Consider the following 26,901-nt stretch of genomic DNA (forward strand, 5'->3'; position numbering starts at 1 on the left):
TGTGGGGGGAGAGAGAAAGAACAAGACCATGCACAAAACTTGCCAGTGAGAAACTGTTAAGTCAAAAAATGAAAGCAGTAAAAAGCTGAAGGGGCAGCTGCAAGTGGAGCGGAACATTAAGGTGGGAGACTCTGGAACCAGTACTGAAGGCCACGGTGCTGTCTCATGGCTTTCTGGAGTTGTAAGGCCAGAACTTAAATTATGATTCACACAGAAGATATCAGTAAGCCCAAAACAAATGTTAAATATGAAAGACACTATTAACGTAAAAGAAATAATTTCTTGGGAGTATGTCCTTTGTTCCTCCCTGAAAGATCCTATAAAAACCCTCTACCTGCTCATCCAGCCTAGATTGTTTACTTTTAGAATATATTAGACATATCTGGGCACTGTGGCACACACCCATAATTCCAGTGACTCAGGAGGTTGAAGCAGGAGGATCACAAGTTCAAGGCCAGCCTTGGCAACATAGTGAGATCCTGTCTCAAAATAAAAAAATAAAAAGGACTGGGGACATAGCTCAGTGTAAAGTATCCCTGGGTTCAATCCTCAGTCCAAGGGGGGGGGGCAGGAAAGTACTAGGCATATTTGAATAATAGACTGCTGAGGAACTCTGGAAAAAAGGAACCACCACCATTATTTGTTGTTCTTTTCTTCTCAACATATGATATGTTGACATACCATTTCAAAGCACTGGATTAAAAGCACTAACTTGTGGCTATCAAAATCATTGAGCTACAGATCCCACCAGCTGGGAGCCTTCCTGCTATGAGCCTGGGTTTCCCCAGGCTCACCAAAGGAGATCAGGCTGGCTGTCTCTTAAGGGCTCAGCTCATCTGGATGGTCTGACTTAACAGTCCCTAACACACTCAGCTCTTTCTTCCTCAGTCCCAATGAAATGTGCCTCTCAAGATTTATTCCTTGGCTATTCTTCTCTGCATCCTTTTTTCAGACTTTAGCACTCTTCTTTGTCTACACGCATTAGCAGGAATTCATTCTCAAAGAGGATTTCCTTCAGTACCTGGGTACCTTTTTAAGACTATACATCATGTTTGAAGTGCTCAGCTAGATGGATATACAGATGGTAGTAAGGTGACACTGAGAAATAGAAATCATTCTTTAAGCTGAGGACCTCAATACCCCAAAAGAATTGTTTGTGGCCCCTAGCTGCAGTGAATTTCATATGTATGGTCTAGTAAATATTTGATAATTCACTTCAGAGCAAACTTTGGTAGAAAACAACAGGGGTTACAAGAGTTTCAAAAACTTTTGAAATAGTAACCCAACTGCAGACAGTGACATGTTAGAAAGGGTTACGGGCCAGGTACACTGGTACACACCTATAATCCCAGCTACTAGGAGAGGCTGAGGCAAGAAGATCACTCTAACCCTGGATCTGAGACCTGCCTGGGCAACATGTAGAGATCCTATCCTCCTGCCAAAAGGGGAGAGAGGACTATATATGTAATAACAGAGTGATAATATAATTCCCCACACACTATACAATTTACAAAGTGTTATCATGTGCAATATTGTATTTGACTGTTATTAGCATCTCTTCCATTCCAAAGGAATGGGAAGATCCACAGAGGCCAAGGTCAAACAAAGCTATGGCAGAGCTGGGCCTAAAGCTCTATTCTTCTACTTACTTATTTGTTCATCTTATCCTGCCCCCAGGTCATTCTGAGCCACAGTCTTTGCAGCAGCAATTGTACTTAGCTGTTCCCAACCTCCCCTCATCCCACACAGGCCTCCATTCCTACCACTCCATAGAAATTGTGCAAAGGGCCCTGATAATGTCCGTGTCATGGGAATGGGGCTTTTTTTTTTTTAAATTGTAGAAAGGTTGACGTGCCCAGAAAATTACAAAAAGAATAAGTTACTTAATCTCACAATCATAACCCAGGGGACAGCACTATTAAAATGTTGGTATGAGGGCTGTGGTTGTGGCTCAGTGGTAGGGTGCTTTCCTTGCATGCCTGAAGCACTGGGTTTGATCCTCAGCACATTAAAAAAAAAAAAAAAAGCTGTTGTGTCCATCTACAACTAAAAATAAAATAAAAAAATTACTGATAAAGTAATAAAAAATGTTGGTGTGACTTTATTTTTTTTGCATAACTGACTGTGTGTATATGTAAATATATCTTAATATAAAAATATCAGGAATATTCCTGTATTTTTGTTATGGTCTGGATGTGAAGTGTTCCTCCTGTTAATGCAGGAAGTGAAATGATTATGAGAGCTGTAACCCAATCAGATCATTAATCCATTTGATGTGTTAATAATGTAAAAAGACTAACTGGGTGTAACTGTAGGCAGGTGGGGCAGGGGGACTTGTCCATAGGGATTATGTCTTGTCCTCCAGGCTCCTCTCTGATTCCTGGCTACCATGAGGTGAATAGCTCCATGGCCTTAGGCCAGAGCAATGGAGCCAGCTGACTGAGACCTCTGAAACTGTGAGCTCAAATAAACATTTCCTCCTTTAAGCTGGTTTTGTCAGATATTTTGGTCATGTGACAAAAATCTGACTAACTCAATTGTCTAGACCTCTTAGAAAACTTTTGCACACATCTTGATGTTTCCTTAGGATAAATTTCTTCAAGTGGATTTATAAAAAACATGTTAACTGATGTGTTAACCATGATCAAGACTGATAATCTCCAAAATGTTACACCAATGTACATGGCCCCCCCCCCCCCAATACATAGTATATCCAATTTACTTCAGCCTGGTCAATTGTCTGTTATTAAGTTATGTGTATGCAAGTGAAAGTCTGACAGTTTGATAGGTAAAAGCATCACATCTTAGCTTTTAATGTTTAATGTGTTGGAGTGTGGGGAATTATCTGCTCTCTTCTTTCTGAAACACTCTCCTCTGACTGGGATGCAACTCAGTGTAGAGTGCTTGAGTAGCACAAATAAGGTCCTGGGTTCAATCCTTAGTGTCACTGCCCCGCCCCGGCTTCAAGGACACCCGCTCTGCTGCTTCTCCTTCCTCCCTGTTCATTCCAGGTCTGTCCACAGTCCCGTTCTCCCTCTTGGACTTTCCACCTGGTAACAAACTTGTTCCTCTGAGAACTCAGTGCCACCCTTGTCATGCCCAACTCCCATGTACATTCTCAGCATAATCCTTCCTGTTGTCAGAAAGTTATAGGCAAAGACCGAGCAGACATAGCCAGAAACCAGGGAGTGCATGGAGGCACTGACCTCCTGATGGCAGTTCAATCATGAGTCTACCTTCTAACACATCTTGAGTCCCTGGAGCCTTTCCATGCCCACCCCCCCACCGACACTGGTGTGGTTCATGAAGCATCCCCTCCACCCTGGTAACTGCAGTAGCTTCCAACCAGTCTCCTTGTTGCCATGCTCATGACCCACCTGCCCTCACTCATCCCCCAGAATGCATTTCTAGATAAAAATCTGTGTCGATTGCTTAGAGTAGAATTTCCCACACTGAAGTTTCTGAGAGGTTCCTCTGAGAAGGGTTTGGTAAACACTGTCCTCTTCATGTTCCCCCTTGGGAGAGCCCTGATGAGGCTAGCACTTGGCCAGCTCTGAGAGTCCTGCAGTAAAAGAAGCATGTTTAGCATCTTTCAAAAGCAACTGACCATGAATTTTTTTTATTTTCTAAGGACTGGGAACCAGGCAAGCATTATGTGACCAAGTGCCCATAAATATGTGGTGGCCTGGTCTCCACCACCCGGTCCCAGCTGCCAGCCACTCTGCACAATCTTATCTGGCCACCAGCCTTGCATACCTTTCCACTGTCACATGGGATTAATTGTGGTTCCCTTTTTATCCCGCTGTTGACACTCCTGTACACCTGAACCTGTGGCTTCCTGGACTGTGAATGGCCAGGGGCCCTCTGTCTGTCCAGTGTCACCTCTCTGATGCAGCTGAAAGCAACACCTCCTTGTCCTGATGCCCTCTCTATCTGTGTGAGCAGACCCATCTCCCCTGCCTCGCTCACCCAACTCACTCACTGTATCAACTGAAGGGCATTTCTTTATTCACCTGTGCTCCTGCACTGGGCTGTGAGCTTCTTGAGGCAGGGACTGTCATTTTAATTTACCTCTGGATCCCAACCTCATGTTTAGTGGTTTAACAAGTATCTGTGAATCCCAATAGCCTCTATTCCTCTGAAAATGGGGTAGACCCAACCTTTTCAAGAGATGAATCTCACGACTTTCATGAGGTATTCTGTTAAGAAGTGCTCCTTCTTTAGGGATGAAGAACAGAAGCACAAAGATGCCCCAGTAAAATTCGCTCTCTAACTCTGTGACTGGCTCTCGAGCCACAATGCAAATCTATGAGTTTTCATTACTGAAACCACGAGATTATATTCAGGCTTGCCAGACCTACTATAGTTAGAATACAAAAAGAAATAGCAACTTAAAAGAGCAGAGAGATAATGCATTCTGCTGTCAAAAATAAATAAAAGAAAAAAAAAAAAAGAGCAGAGAGAACAGTTCTCCATAAGAAAAGTCCACAGGAGTGGAGATCATCCATAGTCATCACCAGCAGAGTTAACACTGCATTTTGTGGTTTGAAAACCTGTTGAATCCTAGCACAGAATCCGAGGCTGAACTCTCTTGTGACCAAGTCAGACAGAGGCTGCCATGGGGGAGGCACACTGAAACCACGTCAGGTTTAACTCTTCAACTGTCAAGGAGGCCATCATTTTCTAAGGGCAACTGACATTGGAACAGGCCTGTTAGTAAATATTCAGTTATAAGCTACTGTTTAATAGGTGTAGGATTTTGGTTCTACAAGATGAAGACAGATTCATGGACATGTGGTATAGTGTGAATATACTTAACTGTACATTTAAGAGCTATTAAGACAGTAAATCTTATGTGTATTTTATGGAAATTAAAAATCAATTCTAAGCCAAAATGTGCCTTTTAAATTTCCATAAATGAAAATTTCTAAATCTTTATTTGGGAGACTATGTCTGATGCTTAAAAACATACATAGTAGCCTAGGTACAGGAATACCCATTTTTGAGGCAGCAGGTCACTTTTATTATTATCCAAAGCATTATGATTTCCTCTGCCATGGATGAAGACTAAAATTAAAACTTCTGACTGTGGCATTACCAGGAAATTGTATAACTGGTAAATCTACCTAGTGGAATATCTTTACATTTTACATTTGGCTAAAGCAATAAGTTGAAGATCTTCCATCATTCTCAACAGCTATGTAAAAGGAAATAACAAATGATAATAGTGTACACTGGCATCAAGAACCTTGGTACAATTTTATACCATCCTCAATATAATGTTCTATATAGTCCAGGGGCCCAAGGAAATACACCAGAAATGAACATAAACTCTACCACAAGCAGTGTTTCTAGAAGCCATGTTAGTCCTATAGAACCCTAGTTTCAAGGAACTTCTCTTTTTCTTATTCATGCTCTTCCAAACCACTACCATCCACTCCAGCCCTTGGGTGTTCATTTCCTAACACTATTTTTTTTCATTGGTGGTGGTGGGATGTTGGGGATTGAACCCAGGGCCTCATGAATGCCAGGCAAGTACTTTACCATTAAGTCACATCCCCAGCCCCCTAACAATCTTTTATCTGACTAGAAATAACTCATCCTGTCCCTTACTAATAGTGTTCAGATATTTAAAAGTGCTGGAGAATTCTTTACTCCATAGCTAAAGAATGTAGGTGATAATGAATTCTAGGAGGGCACTCTTGGAGAGAGATGGGAAAGCCTTACCTTGTTTGCTCCAAGTGCTGCTGAAAAAGGCTATCATGGTTCATAGAAAATAGCTACTAGGTGGCCCTCCCAAATTTCCTTGGGGTTCCAATTTTTAGATAAGAATAAAGCAAGCAGTATTCTTCTTGGCTAGCAGCATAATGTTATTGTCAATAGAGCAGGCAACAAATAAATAGGCAACCGAGGATTCCACAATGCCACATGCAGTATTTTTGTTTAGTCTAATCATACATGACAGGAAAATAAAAACCTTTATTAATAAATTTGGAACATGATAATGTTTTACTGGGTTAAAGTTAAATTCTCAAACTGACTATATTCTTTCAGAAGTTTTTATTAGAAAAGGTGTTTTCAAAATTAACTTAAAAAAAAAAAAAAAAAACCTTATAATGGGGGCTGGGGTTGTGGCTCAGCGGTAGAACACTTGCCTTGCATGTGTGAGGCACTTGGTTCAATCCTCAGTATCACATAGAAATAAAAATAAACAAAATAAAAGATATTGTGTAAAAAACAAACAAAAAAACCCCCAAAAAACCAAACTTATAATGGAGATTTTTTAGTGTTTCGTTTTTATTCTGGTTTATTAGAGTAAATGAATAATGAGTTAAAGTAAGAGGACAAATTTATGGGCATATCTGAATTCATGCGAGATCTGTATGTTTTAGTTCTGTCCTAACTGCTTCAGAATGACTATAAACCACTTCCAAAGAAGTTATATAACTGTACTGTAAACATTTCTGCTATGTCAATAAACCTTAATAATTTAATTATGCAGGCTGGATCAACATAATACACATAACAAGCAGGTATGTGAGCTTCTGAGACACACGGCATGGTGGTCAGTCACACTGACTTGGATTTGAATCTTGCTTCTGCCATGTACTGGCTGCCTGTATTTGAGCAAGTTATTTAAGTTTTCTATGCCTTAATTTTCTATTCTGTAAAATGGAGATAACAGTATCAATACCTCATAGGGCGGTTAAGAGGCATAAATGTGTTATTTGTAATAAAGTGTGTAGCACATAAGGGTATAGAAGCATTTGTTAAGTAAGTAGAAAACAGAACCAACTCCATGGATACTGTCTCAATGAGTGTTCCATGCCCTGTCAATGTAGAGTAGTTGGAAAAGCAATGGTTTGGCTATTTCAAGCATTCATGAAGGCAGCAGATATCAAGAGCCAAGAGGTGTTATAGTTTAGGAAGCAAAGCCATTCTCCACGGACGAAGGCATGGGAAAGAGGGACAAAGGGTAAAAGCCAACCTATGGGAGACTGACTGGAAATCGAAGAGCTGGAATCAGAGCGCTTTATTTTACTCCCAGGATGGTGAACTAGAATAAAAAATATATAAACACAAAGAAACAGAGACAGAGCTGGAAATGCAGAAACTAGTCAAGAAAGACAAACTGGGAGACAGTGGGGGAGCCTCTTATACACCCACATGCAGCTCTGCTAACAAGATAAAGGAAAGCATATAGTTAAGCAGGATTCAGCAACTGGGATTTGGACATTTTCCCCTTTGCTGCTCATTTGATAGCATTCTTTCACCTTTGGGCCAGTGGGTCAGCCTTTCACATTTAATAGGAAGACACCCTATGGTCTTAGGTGACCATCTGTCTTAGAAGTTTTGGTGCTGTTGGTAGGTGTCCTTTAACCTCCTTCCTAGTCAGGGGGGCTTACCAATTCTTCCCTGCATGGGAAGAGCCCAATACTCTCTGAGTTGCAGCCACAGGAATTATATAAGGGATCTAGGCTCTAAGATACAGGAACCTAAAAGGCTCCTTGCTAGTCTGGTGTTAATAACACTCCAAACTGAAATGTTCAGATGATACCATTAAAGTCTTAATTCTCATTTCTGCATTCTCCCTGACAGCACTGACCTCTCTAGCCTTTTCTCCCTGGCACTTGAGTTCTAATTTATGGTAGGTGGGACATTATCTAGGCAGTGTGAAAAAACAATAAACATAGACCAGAACTGTGACAAAACAAAAAAAAGACCCACCAACACTTCTAGAAGCACAAAAAGAGCAGCAGTGTGGCCCTACCTAACATCCTAACATGTACCACCCACTTAGGATGCTTCCTTACCTCGGCAGGGATCATTTTTCACTAAAAATTCATCCAAGGCCATCCATCCTCCACCAACCCGGACCATCACTGTGCTGCGCAGAATACGGACCAGCCGCAACTGCTGAGAATCCCCAAACTGTAGAATCAAGGGAAAATTTAATGAGTATGCCTTAAAGTAGATTTATACTTTTTCCCCTAAAGCAGACTGTATTCAGATGGAATGACAATGTCATAGTTTTGGGAGAAATTTAAGCTCCATTTTGCATTTTTTATAAGAGGGTTAACAAATAGGAAAGCAGAAACATCAAGCTACAGGTCTGTGTCTTCAAGTACTTTCCACTGGGATAGAGTCCTCTCTTCCTGGTCATAACCCTGCACCAAAAGGAGAGGGGAAAGATAGATAAATGTTCTCTCCTTTTGATTCTCTTAAAGATTCTGCCCAAATCAGTGCCTACATTTTGTTATGCAAATTTGTTTTTCTAAAAGATAGGGGGTGGATGTCAACTTCTGAATACAGTGTGCTTAAAAGTTAAATGGAGAACAGCAAATTCTAAGTCAAGCCATAAGGAAACCCTTGCAAAGCATCATTATTATAAGCTTGGAAGAAAAACAAGACTTTTTGCATCTGATTTTCTGAAGTAAATCCTAAGTATTCTCTAATTGCAATGTCACCAGGAGAAAGGGTTTCTTCAAGCTACAAAATGATCAGAAAGCATTTATTCTAAAATTTAGTTGAAGAAATAAAAAATTTAATTGCCCATAATTCTAAATAGTATTCAATAATTATTCTGGACCTTGGAACAAGCATGATCTTCTAGTGTTTATTTTTTCCTTTTGTTCTAATATTCCTATTTTCTGGCTCTATCTTGCCATTTGGAGTTTCCCATTGCATAAATAGCCCAAAATGAAGTAAGAGGCATCAAAAGAGAAGCACGCTGAGATTCCAAAACAAACATCAAACACTTGGTTAAAGAAACTGAATTCCTAAAGTTATTTAATTCAAGAAGGATGTTCTCAGGGGAGTGGAAAAGGGATTACTGAATTGTCAACCAGCATTTTCAAAGTTATAAAGGAGAATAACTTTGAAACAAGGCAGAAAAATGGAAAAGGTGAGAAATGATGTTTAAGAAGGGCATATAACCATCCTCCTTCATTATTAATAACTGGTAGTAGTTCTCCATGTTTCTCAGCAGCTCTGACTCCAGTGCACTATTTATATAGGCAAGGAGACTAAAAAATCTTGTCCCTTCCTTCCCAGCCATTTACTTTGAATATAAATAGTCCTATGCTAATTTTTTCATAGTTTTTAAAATTTTATACAAGTGACTACAGCAACAGCACGGTGGGGCAGAAACAGCACTCCTTGCAGCTATGAGGGAGGAAATGCCCTATCATGGAGGGCAGCTGCACCCTGCTGTGTAGGAAGCTTGTTCTGGGAAGTAGCTAGGCTCCACCAGATCAAGCACAGTGACCCCCAAGTCACTGTCTAATTTGATATCACTAGCTTTTCTTGGTATAGGTGAGGAAAAAGAGTAATATGTACTTGTGTGTCCTCCAGAGTGAACAGGAAGGCACCCAGGGAGGTTTATTCTTAGAATACTAAGTCCTAGAGTTTACTACTCCATTTATCTCATGGTTGGCTTCTCTTTAATTTCTCAATGAAGTTCTATTAGAAAGATTCTCACTTGTTTCTGCTGAGCTCTGGGAAAAGGAAATTTGATCCAAGGCAAGAAGAACCAGAGTATCTGGGGAAGTTGAGGCTAGAGTGACAAGTGGTAGGAGAGTTACAACAGCTCTAAAAATGGAAACCTACAGAACAGGGTTGTCAGAGAGGCTGAGAACTCTGAACCAGAGTCTTGGAGGCCAGTAACCACTGTTTCCTTTTCTCACAGGGAAGTGGGTTTTTAATGATCGCACTGATATTAGCTGTATGACAGTGACATGTGTTCTTTGAAGCCTCAGGCACCTTGTGTATAAAATAATTTTATAATTTTATCTGTAACATTAGAATGACTCATCTGACCCTCTTTTGGTCAATAAAGCAGTGGAGGAGGGCATCAGTGCCCCTTCAAAGAGGCCCTAGTACCTGAATGGTCACCAGGAAGCAGGCATGCTGGGTGCTCTACTGCAAGGATTTATTTAAAGCCACTTGACTGTTCTCATCTTCAGTTTATTTCTATCCCGCTCTTGCCACTGGCCCAGAACATTACTGTAGTTAGTGATTATTGCAGTACCTGGAATTGAGCATTGACTGAGGGCCTCAAATCAACTCTTAGTGTTTCGAATTTCACACCAGAGAGACAGATTTAACATGCAACTTTCTTTGACATTTAAAAGACACAGGACCCAAGAGCCCTCAAAAAGATCTGAAAGGTTAGAATTACCAAGCGGAGTCAAAGCATCCAATCTTTTATATAAGTCTAATCTGATATCACTAGCTTTTGGTCATAACTGGCAAACTTTAGGCCATAGTCAATTATAATTTCTACACTATAATTTTCAGGAACTTTATAATTATAAAATATAATAGTAAGTAATGATAAATATTAATGAAGTATTTATACAGAGAGTACTAAAATACCCCTAGAACTTTTTGACTTAGTGTACATTATGTAAAACTTGTGCTGTCAAAAGACTGATAAAAATCAGGAAGAACTGAGCTGTGACTTCCAATATAGAAGTACAAGAGTAGGCTCATCTTACAAGTAAAATGGATTGATATCCTAGTCTCAATTTCCCAAGTCATATTACTTATAACTCAGTACAGCATAGTGTCATCTTTAACCAATCTAAGTTTGAATAGAATTTTTCATCTTTAAAAGACAAAAATAAGTATACTTTGATCCTTTTGCCACTGAGACAGCTTTATAATACTGGCCCTGTTAGCAGTTTCTCCACTTGGTAAGACAACCAGATGTGACCCAGGCATGCTTCAGATTATGTCCTCTCCCCACAGCAAAGAACAGGCAGCATCAGCTACACAGACCATATCCACTGAGGAGAACATTGCAAGGCACACTGTACCTGATTGCCGAGGAAGAACTACAGACAGTAAGAATAAAGGATGGAGGGAAAAAAAGAGAACATTTTGTCAAATTAACACTAAAGAATGAAATCATATCATGTTACCAGTCTTTTGAATATATACTGACTATACTACCACTGAACTCCTGCCATAGAGTAATGATTTTACAAATTAAGAAGCTCTAACCTTTCACTCTGTTGCTCATTAACTCATTTCTCTCCGAGGTTATTAAAAAACAAGAAAACAAAACCTACCCAAGCAAGCATAGGATTACCTGGAGCTCTAACTAATGTCCTGAGTAGGATTCAAGGCAGAGTCAACCAAAGCCCTCAGCCTGTAGCAGCCTGGTGTAGATTTGGTGTAGTTTGAGGATATTTTTGAGGCACTAATGAAACCTAGATCTTCCTGTTTTTTTTTTTTTTTTTCCAGCCAAGCACGATCATCTACATCCTCTTTGCCAAACATATATTTTTCTTAGGACCGTGGGAATCCCAACAAACTGCTGAATATATTTTAGGAGCCCTATTTTGAATTCCTTTTATGTCATTGACCCTGGTCCCAAAGAAGCTAAAATACAAGTACAGCTCACTGTTATGGCCACATCTAACCTCCCCAGAGTGCCCAGGCCCCATCTGTAGCCCAGCTCAGAATAGGCAAAGCATCTGTTTGGGGCCTTGACATGGTTCCTGCAGTGTTCTGAGGACCTGGGAGCTGCTCAGGCTCAAGACAACTGCCTTTTTGGAGTGAATAATCAATCAGTAGGTATGGTTTCCAAAGGTACCTTCATCCCTGCTTAAAGACTTTGGTTAGCAGTGTGATGAAGACTCTTAAATGATCACTATCTTATCAAATACAAGCTACTGTCAACCTAAATCTGGTAAGCTCAACAGGACACCTGACATTTGACCTCTAGAGATGAGGCCAAAGAGTGACTATATCTCAAGGCCATGGGCACCAGAAGATGGGACAACCCAGTCTGCTGTGTGTCAGGTTCTTTCACCTATAAGGGCCACATATGAGGAAACAACCACCACAGAGGACTGGCTCTTCTCTTCCTTACCCGGTATTTATTCTCTCCGATCTGTTCCACCTGAAACCTCTTTGCACACTTGCACTGCGCCACCTGTCTTGTGACCTATCGGTTGTGAACAATAACAAAAATAAATCGTGATGGATAGAACAAGACTTCCTAGTCAGAGAAATAAAGACCCCCCTTTTTAACATATAAACAGAGAAGCCATCATTAATTGTTTTTTAGGCATTTCAGGACTTTGACATAGGTATTTATCTTCTAATCCAAATTAATCCAAACTGTGTTACTCAATGAGGTAATAAAGACATTGAGAAAGAAAGGCTAGAAAGAATTTCCCAAGTAACTATACAATATGTTCTTCATCCTGCTTCAGAATTCCTTTAGAGGTAAGTGCTAATATGCATGCATCAAAATCAAATGATCACGGCTGGGGTTGTGGCTCAGTGGTAGAGTGCTTGCCTAACATGCAAGAGGCACTGGGTTCAATCCTCAGCACCTCATAAATGTAAAATAAAGATATTGTGTCCACCTAAAACTTAAGAATAAATAAAAAAAATTTTTAAAAAAAAAAAGACTGATATGGTAACTGTACCCAACCAAATCCAAGATAGTATAAATCTATGGTTAAAAATACACTTAAAAGACAGTCATTTCCCATACCTCATCTTCAATTTTATCTGCATCAGTTGTTGGTCGATAAGCATCCTTGTTGGGATGAAGAGCAGCCACAAATTCATAGTAGTCAATATAGCCATCCCCATCCCGGTCAAAAATGTCGGCCACAGCAGTCATTTCTAACTTGGTGGTAGGGAACTCTGAAAAAAAGGAATCATAGTGTGAAACATCGAGAGGCCTTACTTGGTTGGTTGGCAGTTATATAAGTATTTGAAAGAAAAAAATATATAAAGATTAAACCCACCCCACTTTTATAAAGATAAAAAAAAAAAAAAATCACTCAAAAATTTACTTTCTAGGGGCTGGGGTTGTGGCTCAGTGGTAGAGTGCTTGCCCAGCATGTGAGAGGCACTGGGTTTGATTCTCAGCCATCACATATAAATAAATAAGTAAAATAAAGGTCCATCAACAATTAATAAAAATATTTTTTAAAAATATAGCATTAGAGGCTACTAGTTAAGACTTTAGAATTTCTGTGTATAGACTTCCTCACTTCCTATAGAATTAAAATACTTAATATTTCAGATATAACAAAAGGCATAAAATATTACAATTACTCATAGACCTACCACATAAGAATTATCCACTCCACTACTACTGGTTTTTAGATGAGTCACTAACTCAGAATAGAGACAATTTTGAATTAATAGAGGAAGTTTTTTTCTACACTTAGATTACTGATTTCGTTTTTAATAAACTGCTTTCCACAGGGAGTGTGAACATTCATGGTGGTCAGAGTGATTTATCAAAACATGAATCAGATTATATTGTTTCTCAGCCAAAAACCTGATGGCTCCCCATTGTCCTGCTACCTTTGGAGTGATATTTGAACTCTTCACTATGGCCCACAAGGACCTACATTAACTGACTGCTGCCTATCCTTCCAACTCCACCCCTTTCCTTTTAGGTTGTAACACACCAGCTATGTTAACCTTTCTATTACTAGAATGTGCCACATTCATTCCCATTTCAGTGCTCTGTGCCTACTGTTATCTCTTCCCTAACTCCTCCCACAAACCTTAATATGGTTGGATCCTTCTCATCATTGGGATCTCACCTCAAATAGTACCTGCATAGACAGGCCTTCCCTGACTTCCTTACTTGGAGTTATACAGCTTAAGAAGTGCTTTGTGATCTTGGCAAGATACTTCAGTGCTTTATGCCTCAACTATGTCTTCTGCTAACATGTTGTAAGCTATTACAGAGAGGTCAAAAACTGCATTTGTGAAAAATATTCTTTTTTTTTTTTTTGGTGGTACAGGGATTGAACCCAGGGCCTAGTGCATGCAAGGCAAGCACTCTACCAACTGAGCTATATCCCCAGTCCTTTTTTTGTGTGTGTGAAACTGCCAGTGGACCCAGGGGAACTCTAACATGGAGCTATGTCCCCAATGCTTTTTATTTTTTAAAAAATTTGAGACAGTGTGTCTCTATGTTTCCCAGGCTGTACTCCAACTTGAGATCCTCCTGTCTCAGCCTCCTAAATTTCTGGGTTTACAGGTGGGTGCCATCATGCTTGACTTATGAAGAACCTTCAAAGTTTTAAAAAATATTTTATTCAGAACCTCATAATTCACAAAAGTTAGTTTCTTAGTTATACCTCAAATGTTTTTGTCTTGCCCCAAGGTATCAAACACACACACGCACACATATATATGTACATATATTTCCAGTGAAATGAGATTTTTCTCTCCATCAAAACAACAGATGAGGGCTGGGGTTGTAGCTCAGTGAAGAGCACTTGCCTCACACGCATGAGGCACTGGGTTTAATCCTCAGCACCACATAAAAATAAATAAATAAAGATATTGGGTCTATCTACAACTAAAAAAAAAAAAGACTTTTTTTTTTTGGTACCAGGCATTGAACTCAGACGCACTCAACCACTAAGCAACATCCCCAGCCTTATTTTGTATTGTATTTAGAGACAGGGTCTCAATGAGTTGCTTAGCACCTCACTTTGGCTTTGAACTTGCAATCCTTCTGCCTCATCTCCCAAGCCACTGGATTACAGGTGTGTAGATGACTTGAGCAGGAAGTTATATTACTTCTTCCCCAAGATTACACTTTCACTTCAGAGAGACTGAATATTACAACTTCTAACAGTAAGTGCAAGGAATCCAGATGTGAAATGTATTTGGAATTACAAATGGACTCACTGGATGCTAAAATGCCATCGATAAACTCCTGACGTGTTATCTTCCCATCCTGGTCTTTGTCAATGCGTCGGAAGAAGTCCATTACCCGAGACTTTTTGTGATTCATCCAACGCATATACTTTTTCCTCCAAACATCAAAGTCAAAGTTGGCAAATTCCTTCAACTAGACAGAAATCAGAGGTGTCAATAAGACCTTTTACTTATAGCCCTCAAAGCTTCCCAGAGCATACCAAAGTTCTCACATGTTTAGTGAAGCCATGCAGGCCTTCTGAGGGGCACCAACAATGCTATCTACATGTTGTCTCTTGTGAAGGCACAATCTGGCTCCTTCACTTAAAGCCATGATTATTTACATGAGCTGCAGTATATGCATATAGCAGGAGCAATGGTAACTGAAAAACCACCACAGAAAATACAGAGCACGAAGAACAAGAATGGGTGGAACCCAGCCTTGCTTTTCCTTTGGATTTTTCCAAGGACCACCCTCTTAGTAGTAGGGAGTAGATTCTATCCCAAAGGGAGATCTCAGCATCCCTCATTTACATTTTTTTGAAAAATACTATGACCACACACAGGACCCACATCAGGAGGCTCCTGTTTCCCATTATTTTCTGAGACTTCTATGAGGAAATCTGAGTTCTATATGGAAGAACCCAAACCTGCCCCCATGCATGTTTCTTTGGAATGGCACCAGAGGGAGCAAACTGCCCACCTGATGTTTATGTTAAATGTTTGGCCTTAATTGAAAACAGCAGGCCTGTGTGGTGGGCAGGGTGATTTTCAGTTACTTGGACTATGTCAGTGCTTCACACTCATTTTGACTTTAGAGTGCAGTAGTTTTCACCCTGGTCTTTCAAACTCCAAAGTTGGAAGGAATGGGAGGAAAAAGCGCCAAGAACCAAATATGCTTAAAACTCAACTGACCTACGGGAAACAACAACAAAAAACACAGAACACTCACTTCTGGGCATAGCTGCTTTGATATGCACAAATAAAAAAATATAAAAGATATTAGAGGTTTGTTTTAAAACTAGGAAGTGCAATACTTATCTATTTTTATATTGGTAATGATAGTTCAAAATCAACTTGCTTTTCCATGACCTAGTGAAAACCAACAGAGTAACAAGAAATCTAAAAAATTACTCTTATTTCATAATTGGGTAGTATATATATATATCTACATAAAAGGGCTCAATAATGGTCATTTCTTTAAGCTACACATCTGGAGATAACTTGTCAATGTTATGTTCCTGGTTCTGAACCATAGCAAGGTGCCAAGAAGAATCACGCTGGATTGGCTAATTAACTGCTTTCCACACTGGATGCTACAATCTCCTCTGCTGTGAGTGGTTTTCTCATGAACAGGTCTTTTCATTCAGAGCATGAAAAAAGAGTACTGGGGCTCAGTGTAGGTCTAATTCTACTTCTTTTTTTAATTTTTATTTTTTATGGCACTGGGGATTGAACCCAAGGACACTTAACCACTGAGCTACATCCCCCAACCCTTTTTGAGATGGGGTCTTGATAAGTTGTTGAGGGCCTTACTAAGCTGATAAGATTATGGACGTGTGCCACCATGCCTGCTTCATCTGATTCTGCTTTTGAAGAAGTAGGTAAAGGCACACAGGTCATATAGAAGGCCTCAGAAGGACTGTTTTAATAACAGAATCACATAGGGACAGTTGGTGGAACATTACCTCCTCTAATCTATCCAAGGCATCATTCAGCTTCCGCTGGCGCTCCAGGGCTAGCAACCACACCTGCTGCCAGCGGGCAGAGAGCTGGTTGATTCGTGGATTTTTTGCTTCAGATTGTGAGAGGATTGGCATGGGAGGAGGTGTAGGCTGACTTAAGGATTTCCCTAAAAGGAAAAATAACCACAAGATTAGAAGAGCTGGTTTTGTCAGTTCAAAAACAGAAACAGCTATAGATGTAAGATCTCTACAATGCTATCCCGTCTGTAATGGAGAAAAGAAGTATGGGACTTGGCAACATGAAGGCTTACTAACTCCAAAACTACTGATCCTCCTAAGCGAATAGGTACTTAACTGCTTTCCATATATTTCCAAACAATTCTTTCTTACCATAGTGGACCAAGGACATATCAACTCAATGAAAAAAACCAATGGATTCTATATGAGTTGATTTATGTTACAATTAAATTAGTACAAGCCAAATGAGAACAGCAGCACCAGGACTAAAACAATGGAAAGGCCACTGCTAAAGAACAGGTTCTATCATCTTGTATACGACTATGTAAGAAAAACAAGTTTAAAAAAACAGATTTGCTTAAAACCCAATATAGTTTTGAAAATTAAAAAGCAATTCTTTTGATAGATGCTTAAAAATGCTCATCTTCAATTAACAGAAAGGAAGCATCCCAAATAATGGGCTGGAAACATACTGCTACCACTGCGGGATTTCTCGATGAAAGGACCATGGCTAGGCTCTATATTCTTCCTTTTGTATGTCTTGGTAACCCGGTCCACATCAGGCTGTTTGCGTGTCATTTCCTCCATAAATGTCTGTTAAATACAAAAAAATATGAAAAAGAGTTGAGTGTTTTCTTGGTCTAAAATGGCACCAGGCATCTTCTTATTAACAACTTCTTACTAACAAAGGCCAAAGCCCATGGCAGACTGCCCAAGTAACAGAATGCCGCAGTCTGGCTGGGCATGAATAACCTAGCTGCCACAAAGCCTTGTAGGTTCAAACAGCAACTACTTTATTTCAACTCTCACCGCATGCGCGCTTTTTTGCCAAGGACCACTCGGCCTTCTCCGGGGACACACCACACACCAACCGGAAATCCCTCCTCCAGCACTTCCCCAACTAATAGGAACTCTCCGGGAATCCCCTCAAGAACTCCAAAGTAGGGCTCCCGAGGCAGCAAAGGTCAGTAAAGGTCAAATATACAATACAATCAATCCAGCACCACAGCAATTATATATAGCTTAACTCAAATCATCATCTCAATGGTTCGCTGGCGTCACCTTTCAAACATTCCCTCTGGCAAATGCCAGGGGTCATTCTGACCTGCCCGGCTCTCAACAACAGAAGACTTTGCAAACTCTCATTCTCTTTAAAAAATTTGACAGAGCAAGGTACTTTATCAGAGGCTAAAGACCTCAAAGAGGAAGACATACTCTCTGATTTTGAGTAGCTCACACCTAAGTAACGAAAGCCAAGAATTCAGAGCATTAAATGCCATAAAGGTGTTCAGGAAGACAAGGATGAGTAACTCACAAACTGAGGTGGCAAGGAAATCGCCTAGAGTTTGGGGCCTGAGCAGAGTTATTGAGGAATGAAGAATCAGTCAAAGAATAGGGTGAAGCAGTTCAGTAGAGGGAGCCAGACAGGGCTAGGCCATTCCATTCACTGGCTGAGCAGAGGAGCAATCAGAGGATTGGCAAGAGGTGGGACTGGAGAGGCAAACAGGATAAAGATCAAAAAAGGCCTTATGGGGGCTGGGGTTGTAGCTCAGTGGTGGAGCACTTGCCTTGGATGCGTGAGGCACCGGGTCTCAGCACAACATAAAAATAAATAAAGATATTAAAAAAAAAAAAAGGCCTTATGTCAGACTAAGGGATAGAATTTTATTCCAGGAGCAATGGAAGACATCTGAAAGATTTTGATCCAGGTGACATAATCAAATCAATGTAGAAGGAAGAGTAATGGGGATAGGGAGTGACTAGTAGTAGGGAGACAGGTTAGGAAATCATTGTAGTAATTGAGGCAAAACACGGTGAGGGCCTTAGTTATGATGGGAAAGACAGCCAAGAAATATTCTGGAAGCAGGACAGACAAGACTAGTAAAAGGCTAGATGTAGGGAGCAGAGGAATGGAAAGAATTCCAGATCCATCACTGGCTTCTGTGCTATGGGACTGGGTGAATGAACAAAGAGGAAGCAGGTTTGGGAGGGGTGGGGTTAAGTAAGGAAGACAAATAAAAAATGGAGTTTCAGAGCTGCCTCTAGTTTACCATATGTCTGTATTTCAGGAGGCAATGATGCTGAAGATGAAAAAAAAGATGCAGAAGTCCTTGGCTTAATATGTGATGTCTAAAGCTATTGGACTAGAAAAAACAAGCAGTGTGAGAAGAGCACCAATAATAAAACTTAAGGAATACCAAGATTAATAAGCAGGAATAGGAACCAGTCGATGACTTGAGAAGGAATGGTCAGAAAGAGCCAAATATGCCACACATCAAAAAAGACAAGGATTGAAAAGCATCCACTTGACTTAGCCAGTAGGACGTGCTGGAACTGTGTCAGTGGTCTAATGGGGTGGGAGTCAGACCACAGGGGCCAGTGGAGTGAATGGAAACGCTGTGGAGTAAGAGTAAACAGAAAGGCAGAGCTTAAAGACCCAGGGGAGTGAGACTGGCCTTATCTAGGAGGATGACCTTAAAGTCAGCAGGGGAAGTGAGGAAGGTTAACTTCATAGGAAGTATAGAGAGTTCCTACTTGCTAGGGTAGTTATTCACATTAACTAAAAAGATCATGTTGACTAAGAAAAAGTTCAACTAAGCAAGAACCATGCTTACATTCAGTCTAAATTACCACAGTTATAAGCCTTATTTGCCTAAGGATATATTAGGAATAAAGCTCAACTGAGCTTTCCTTCTTTTGGTTTCTTACGTGTTAGCCCCTCCTCTCTGGATTCTGGCAAAAGCTCTTTCCAAACCCAGGTATAATAGGGATAGGCCAGTGAGTCCTTGGCTGCAATGAAGGCCAGACTTCTAAGCTGGCCCCCAAGGATCCTACTGCTGATATATATGCCCTGGGTAATTCCCTTCCCGTGAGTGTGGGCAATGCCTGTGATAATGATGGAACAGTCATCATTTTATTTCATTACATAAGACACTTCAAGGGAAAGTTTCTCCTGCTGGCTTTGAAAACACACTGAAGGCAGCCTCTAGGAGCTGAAAGCCAGCAAGAAGATGGAGACCTCAGTTCTACAACTGCAAAGAAGTGAATGAGCCTGGAAAAGGATCCCATACTCCAGATGAGAACTGTAGTATTGGCTGACACCTCGATTTCAGATGAGACCCCCAAAAAGATGATTCAGCTAACGGAAGCTTGGAGTCCCAATCCACAGAAACTGTGAGGTAAGACTGGTGTTTTAAGCTGCTAAATTTGCGGTAACATGTGAAGCAGCAATTAAAAAATGACTACACAGGGCAAAGGAAATGGGCTCCAAAACTACACAGAAAACGCCAGTAAAGTAAGATACCTGATGCTCAGCAATAAGGGATTTAACTCGGTCGATGTTCTGAGGGACTGGCTCCTGATCTCGCTGTATAAGGGTGGTTTCAGCCCACTGGATCCATGCCAGTAGTTCTTCTAGGAGCTCAGCATTAGCTACCAGTTCTGACAGTGCTGTTTCCAGACGCTGCTGGTGCTGCTTAGCCCATGTCAGGACCTGTGGAGAAAGAAGGCAACCATAGCCTTTTTTATCAAACACATCCCTTTGTCTCAAAGCATCTTTTCATCTTATCTGCAAAATGACTTTTTAGGGGAGATACCATGCAAGCCAGTCAAGATTCCTCTCTTACCCCAGTGAGAAAGCTTGGCTAAGAGCTGGGATAGGCAGGCAGTTCTCCTGAAAGCAGACCTAGTACATGATATTAAGCACAGGACTTCTCAGCAAGGAGGGAGCAACATACACCGTGTCCATCAGAAGGCACTAACAAGTACATCATTACATCAGCACTATTCTTCCAGACTGCTGCACATTGCCAAGAAGTCTTTACTAAAAAGTTAATTTTTGTTGAGATATTCACACTGAATGAAAGATTACTTACCTGAGGGAAAAAGAAAACAAAACTCCACAGTATGTTATCACTATCATTCCATTTTCTTGGGTGCACAGTGACTCACCTCCTCAAAGCGAGCTCGGATGATAGTGATCCAATGTTTGATGGTGGTAATGCAATCGGGATGGCAGACAGCCAGGATGACTTCTCCCATGGCTACCGCTGCATTAACATCAACGCGCTTTTCTTCCACTTTCTTCATGAATTCCTAAACAAGATTGAAAAATAAGAACTTAAATGTATCCACGATTAATTAATATTGAAAGGTGAAAGAAATTTCATTTTTTTTCCCTGATGTTTTAACAGGTCTCTAAAAACCTGTATATAGGTATGTCTAGCTTTTTTTTTTTTTTTTTTAAATGGTACGAAGGATTGAACCCAGGGGAGCTCTACCACTGAGCCACATTTCCAGCCCTTTTTATTTTTCGTTTTGAGATAGGGTCTTGCTAAGTTGCTGAGGCTGGCCTTGATTTTGCAATCCTCCTGCCTTAGCCTCCTGAGCTGTTGGGATTACAGGCATGTGCCACCACAATTGGTGTCTCTGGTCCTCCCCCCGCCCCCTGCCACAATCAATTTTATTAATTCAGAATACAAAACTCTTTAAGAATGGTCTGACTGCTGCCTTCCTCTTCACCCTTATGGTACCTATTCAGTCTCTCATTTAGTAGGTTTCACCCACTTGTCCCTGCATCACACACCCAAGTACGTACTAAATCTGTTTCTACCTCATGACCTTCAAGCCTATTATTCTGTTGTCTTGCCTTTTCTTTCTAGTTCTCAAAGATGTTGGAAGGTGAGAGGTATCTCCTTTTACCCTAAGTGTCTTGCTCTGCTAGAGATGATGATAAAGCCTAAGGACACAGTGGTATGGCCTTTTTCCTATTCTGAATTAGTTTCTTTTTAAATCTTACTTTCTTTCATTTCCACATTTATGAACATATTTGTTTTAGAAAAACATAAAGAGCTATAAAACACTATAATTTTTTTAAAAGATTATAGGTGGGCACAATATCTTTACCTTATCTTTATGTGGTGCTAAGGATCAAACCCAGTGCCTCACACATGTAGGTGAATGCTCCACCACTGAGCCACAACCCCAGCTCAAAAACAATATTAAAAAAAAAAAAAAAAAATTCATAAGAGAATACAATGAGAAAACCAAGATTTAAAATCTTGGGGTAGGTAACATGAAAATTAAAAAAGGAAACACTTCCCACCTCATTAGAGCAGACTGAGGCCCCAGACACTAATTACTCTATAGCTTGGTAAGCAATTCTGGGGGATCAGACTAGGACCCATAGCTAGTAACATAATAGTTAAGAAAAGGAGAATGCAGGGAAAAAGAGGAACAATTCACATTTTCTTTATATAATACTATTGTGTTTTATTTGTTTATAACCAACATGAATCACTCTTGTAAAAATGAACAGTTACTTCTCTTTCTTTCCTACTAAACCAATGAGCTGAACTCTTCCAGTTTTGTTCTTTCTCACATAATGGATGATATATGCAAGCAAATGCTGTTTTCTAAGTGGTGGGGCAGCCCTCACTGGGTGGACAGCACAGGTCACCGAACCTGAGGGCTGGATTACCTTATGAGTGTCAATGAGTGATTGCAGGGCCTCTGTGTCATCGGGAAGAGCCCCTCGAAAGCGAAGAGTTTGCTCTGCTTCAGAAAGCCACTCCAACAGCATGTGGACTGTGTCCCGAAACTCCTCTGCCTGAAATAACAAGCACAAAAGATTGGAACGCTTTTTGCAGCCAAGCTCCTGGTCACTGGGCATGCCAAGGGAAAGGTCAGGGACTCAATTCTTTAGGATAACATAGGCACTTTTGTCCCCATCAGCCTCCACAAAGGTTATCTTTCATTTGTAGATCTTGAAAACCTTACCTGTTTTAAAGCCTGCTCAAGTCGGCTTTGCTTGGAAACAGACAGTTTACAGACAGTGTCCCAGCGAGTGCTAAGTTCTTGGAGCTGTCCTTTTACCCAAGTGGTGTCATCTCGACTATTCTCAATCAGTTCTCTGCCTGACCGCTTCAAGACCTGAACAGTTCCTGTTCGTTTTCCCAGTTCCTTCTGAAAAACCTAGAAAAGAAGATAGGACAAACGTTTTGAGTCTAAGGAGCAAAACACTGAGAAAGTAGTTATTCATCTGGTGGGTTCTAATCTTTTTTTATGCACAGAAGAGGAAAAATGATGTGTAGAAAAATCACCAGAAGACATGGTTCTATGAAAGTCAGTTCAGGAATTTATAAGCTGTGTGACTTTGGATAAGGTAGTTAACGTGAGTCCCAGTTTTATCTTCTATATAATGGAAATAATTATATTAACTTTCCAGAATTATGGGAGATAAAAAGGAATACAACTACAGTGCATAGAATAAATTTTATATAAATTCAAAGTAGAGTTCAATGCTTTGTAGTTAAAAAGGAGGACAGTATGCAGTTCAAAATGACAGGTTATAATAAATAGTGGTGTGCATGATATTAGACTTGTTAGGTTTTGAATGGTTTTAAACCATTCAAAAATGGTTTTAAAAAAATCTCTCCCATTGCCATATTAGGTTATCAGTGAAAAGAATATTTTAAGGGTTTCCTTCTGAATTTAAATTCATTTTGTGACTCAACTGAGAGACAAACAGAAAGAGGGAGAATTTCAAAGTGGAGTTTACATATTGCCAACTCTGAATCAAACCAATTTTGGTAAATTCTTTATGAATGATGCAGAATCCAGCCAAAGTTTGTTTAAACACAGAAAACGAGGAGATGCCTCTTAGCAAAGATACAGGCTGTTAGGCTTTTTCTCCCTTAGATGGTTAACACAGGGCAAAGGTACCCACAGACCCTATGATTTTGCCTTCTCTGAGGCCCAAATCTTGTCCCTCACCTTATGGGCATCCATAAGATTCATAACAAGGTCGAGGTCCCCATGTACAGGCTGGTCCTCAGCCAGCTGTGGCTCTACCTTATATAACCAGTCAACCAAGGCCTGCAAAGCATCCATGAACTGGCCTGAAAACAGCAGGGCTTCCTCCAACTTGTGTTGCCTGAAAAAAGCACACAAATTCCACTGTTTTTATGATCCTTTTAATGGATGACTTATAATTCTGACTTCCTGAAAAGGAAAATTGCTTGAACTCTATATAGTGAATTCCATGCGAGAATAGTTAGAATAAAAAGTGACTAAGAGAAGTGCCTACACACTTTTAATCAAACTACTCTTTAGAGTGCAAGGGATAGGTATGGATACGCTTTGTAAATCTTGTAGTCCAATGATACAAGGATACACCTTAATAATCCAAGGTCTGTTGTTAATTACTTTCTAGTACTCCAAGCAGAGAATGAGCATTTGGGTAATGGTCTAGAGTCAGGAGTTCAACTCCTAGCCCTATACTAGTTGTGTGACCTTTTTTTCATCAAAAAAGTACAAATAGTTCAGACATCTTGTAATATTTAGCACAGCATAATGGGTAGGAGAGGATAAAAGTACAACTTTGAGAACTAAATTGTAGGTTCAAATCCCAGGTCAGCCCCTTAGCTGAGTGACCTTGGTGGAGTTAAGAAACCTCACTGTGGGGGCTGGGATTGTGGCTCAGCGGTAGAGCGCTTGACTAGCATGGGCGGGACCCGGGTTCGATCCTCAGCACCATATAAAAATAAAGGCATTGTGTTGTGTCCAGCTACACCTAAAAAAATAAATATTAAAAAAAAAAAAAATATATATATATATAAAAGAAACTTCACTGTGATCGTTTCCTCATCTGTAAAAATGATAATAATAATAGTACACACCTTGCTGATTCTGATGAAGATTGATGATTAGTAGGCACTGTTGGGCACACATTCAGTAATAACTGATTAGGAAAGATCAGGTATTATGGTTGAATATATGTAGAGGCTTTGCACAGTGTTTGACACTGAGAATGTGAATAAGACAGGTATTGGTATTTTAAATTAGTGATTTACAAATATTTGGCTTAATTTTCATGGGCCTCTGCCTTATTAATACAGCAAAATTCAAGTTTAAAACATGAGTGTTTTAATACATTGTATTCAAATTCCTTCATAATTCTTTGAATTCAATACTGATGCATTAGGTTTGTCACTATTTTAATCTACTAATAGATTCTTAAGCTACTTCTGACACGATGTACAGACCCTTGAAGGGGATATTTAATGCTCACCGCTCCACAGACTTGCCACAAACAGTATCCCATTTGTCTCTGACTTCTCCCAACAAGTTGTCAAGTTTTTGAGTATCATCTGCAAGCAATGTCTTCTCTTTCAGTGCTCTGCCAGTCCTAATTGTTGTATCATATACAGGCTGTTTGCCACCAAGAGTTTTCTGAAACTCCTGTTTCCAGAAAGCAAAAGTGTGGCAAAAATCAGATCACAGCACAAGGCCCTCAATTCAATCCCCAGAACCCAAACAAACAAAAACAACAGATGATATCTTGATTTGGAACAAAAAAATTTTTTTTGAATTTTCAGATTAGAAGCCAAAAATAGTATCAAAAAAACTAAAGTACACTAAAATTAACAATAAATAGCTTATCATTAAGAAATTTAATATTTTTTGTTATGGCACATACAGCAAGCAGTGCATGGCAATTTCCAAAAGCCTACAGTGTTGGCTGGTTGCTTTCATAACCACTTCACTGTTATTTAAAAGAGCAAATGTCATGGTTAAATAGTGTCTAGATATAAAATGGACCCTGGGCTGGGGCTGCAGCTCAGTAGTAGAGCACTTATCTATCATCAGTAAGGTACTGGATTAGATCCCCAGCACTGGGGTTAAAGGGTTGGGTAGGGGAGGGAAAGGAACCCTGGCTTCATCATCTTGACTTTTTTTTAACATTAACCAATTGCCCCCAACCCCCACAAGACGGGGCCTTGCTAAGTTGCCTTGAACTTGGGATCCTTCTGCCTCAGCCTTTTGGGTCACTGGGATCATAGGCATGTGCCAACATGCCTGGTTATCTTTGGTTTTTAATTAGCTCTGATTTCTATTTTTAGCAAGCTAGCTCAGGACCTAGCAACAATTAACTTCTTTACCTTATGCTTAGAAAGTTGGAGTTTAATTTTGTCTGGGTCATTTGATATCTCCAGTTCAGAGTCCAGGTGACTTTCTGCATCTTCTAGCCAGTCAATCAGTTTTTTCCAAGCTTCATGGAACTAAAATTATAATAAATAAATTCCAATAGGAATGAATATGAAAACTGTACAATTTATTTTAAGAACAATTCCAGAGATACAACATATGCAGCATAAGGTTGTTCAATAAGTTAATGTCTTTCTTTGATAACTTACTTGTTTTGCTCGCTTCCTAGCATCATCTAGTGATCGCCCTCTTTCAATAGATCGCTGGACAACCTTCTCCCACCGAGACTGGACGCTAACCAACAAATTCTTAATGAGAACAACATCTTGTTTTTGGCTAAGGAACTTTAACTGATTTCCGGTTTGATCCAGCTCAATGATCTGGTCTCGATGAGCATTAACTTCATTAGCAAAAACCTGAGGGAACAATGTTGCTTTTTAAACTTGAAATAAGATAAAGGAGTATTCCTTTCAACTAGTTCCTTCCAAAGGATGGCAATATCATCAATCATAGTTACCTTATGCTCTTCAATCTGGGAAAGGACGGTGTTTAGAATCAGGCTGGGGGGAGAAGCAATGTTTAAACTCTGTTCTGCTAGAGTGAGCCAGTTGATAAACTCTTGTAGGGAATTCTGGAATTCTGTTGCCAGGTTGAGGGCCTCTTCCAGCTTTGACTGAATTTTAAATAAAACACACACACACAAAATGCCAAATCAAGAATTACAGTTTGAACAACAAAGGTATGAATTGTATGCCTCTAAATAGGAAGTCTCATTTAATTAACCTAAAAACACACAAAGTCTGTAAAGAAGGGGACATTTTAATGTTAGTGTCTGAAACTAAAACAACTGAACAAGCAGTGTACACATGGAAAAGGAACGAGCAAAATTAGCAAGCCAAGTTCCTTTCCTAGACACTCTCCCATTCCTGGGGCATTTAAGAAGAGAAGTAGCTGGGTGCGGTGGTGCACGCCTGTAATCCCAGCAGCTTGGGAGGCTGAGACAGGAGGATGGTGAGTTCAAAGCCAGACTGAATCACTGAGCAACTCAGTGAGACCCTGTCTCTAAATAAAATACACAATAGGGCTGGGGATGTGGCTCAGTGGTTGAGTGACCCTGAGTTCAATCCCTGGTACCAAAAAAAAAAAAAAAAAAAAAAAGTAGTAAAACTGTTTAATAAAGTAAGTGAATAGACCCTTTTGGGATGACAGCTATAGGACCTGTAACCTGCTTTGGGCAAAAATCTTGGTTTCTTTTAATATATCTTTGTGATGTAAAGAATAACTAACTGAAAAG

General features: G+C 40.0%; 1 protein-coding gene and 1 non-coding gene across 34 annotated transcripts in view; one reads left to right on the plus strand and one right to left on the minus strand.

Moving 5' to 3' along the window:
* The window catches only part of Macf1 (microtubule actin crosslinking factor 1), a 334,558-nt gene that overhangs the window by 6,902 nt on the left and 300,755 nt on the right, over positions 1–26,901 (minus strand). For 18 of the 33 annotated variants that reach the window (XM_048815714.1, XM_048815707.1, XM_048815706.1 and 15 more), the window contains 18 exons: positions 26,125–26,280; positions 25,817–26,023; positions 25,562–25,681; positions 24,691–24,860; positions 23,394–23,553; positions 22,398–22,592; positions 22,099–22,227; positions 20,571–20,714; positions 19,924–20,112; positions 17,093–17,213; positions 16,386–16,549; positions 15,650–15,661; positions 14,689–14,851; positions 12,515–12,669; positions 11,882–11,956; positions 10,821–10,838; positions 7,815–7,932; positions 6,989–7,057 (listed from right to left, as the gene is read on the minus strand). In XM_048815714.1, the coding sequence (XP_048671671.1) occupies positions 6,989–7,057; positions 7,815–7,932; positions 10,821–10,838; positions 11,882–11,956; positions 12,515–12,669; positions 14,689–14,851; positions 15,650–15,661; positions 16,386–16,549; positions 17,093–17,213; positions 19,924–20,112; positions 20,571–20,714; positions 22,099–22,227; positions 22,398–22,592; positions 23,394–23,553; positions 24,691–24,860; positions 25,562–25,681; positions 25,817–26,023; positions 26,125–26,280 (2,365 nt within the window). The remainder of the gene's footprint in view (positions 1–6,988; positions 7,058–7,814; positions 7,933–10,820; positions 10,839–11,881; positions 11,957–12,514; positions 12,670–14,688; positions 14,852–15,649; positions 15,662–16,385; positions 16,550–17,092; positions 17,214–19,923; positions 20,113–20,570; positions 20,715–22,098; positions 22,228–22,397; positions 22,593–23,393; positions 23,554–24,690; positions 24,861–25,561; positions 25,682–25,816; positions 26,024–26,124; positions 26,281–26,901) is intronic. The other 15 variants (XM_048815716.1, XM_048815715.1, XM_048815702.1 and 12 more) reach the window with 6 other exon arrangements.
* Trnav-aac lies at positions 12,283–12,355 on the plus strand. The gene has a single exon. It is a non-coding gene; the product is annotated as a tRNA-Val (tRNA).

The sequence above is a fragment of the Marmota marmota genome, unplaced genomic scaffold (assembly GCF_001458135.2).
Source record: "Marmota marmota marmota unplaced genomic scaffold, marMar, whole genome shotgun sequence".
Classification (NCBI taxonomy): Eukaryota; Metazoa; Chordata; class Mammalia; order Rodentia; family Sciuridae; genus Marmota; species Marmota marmota.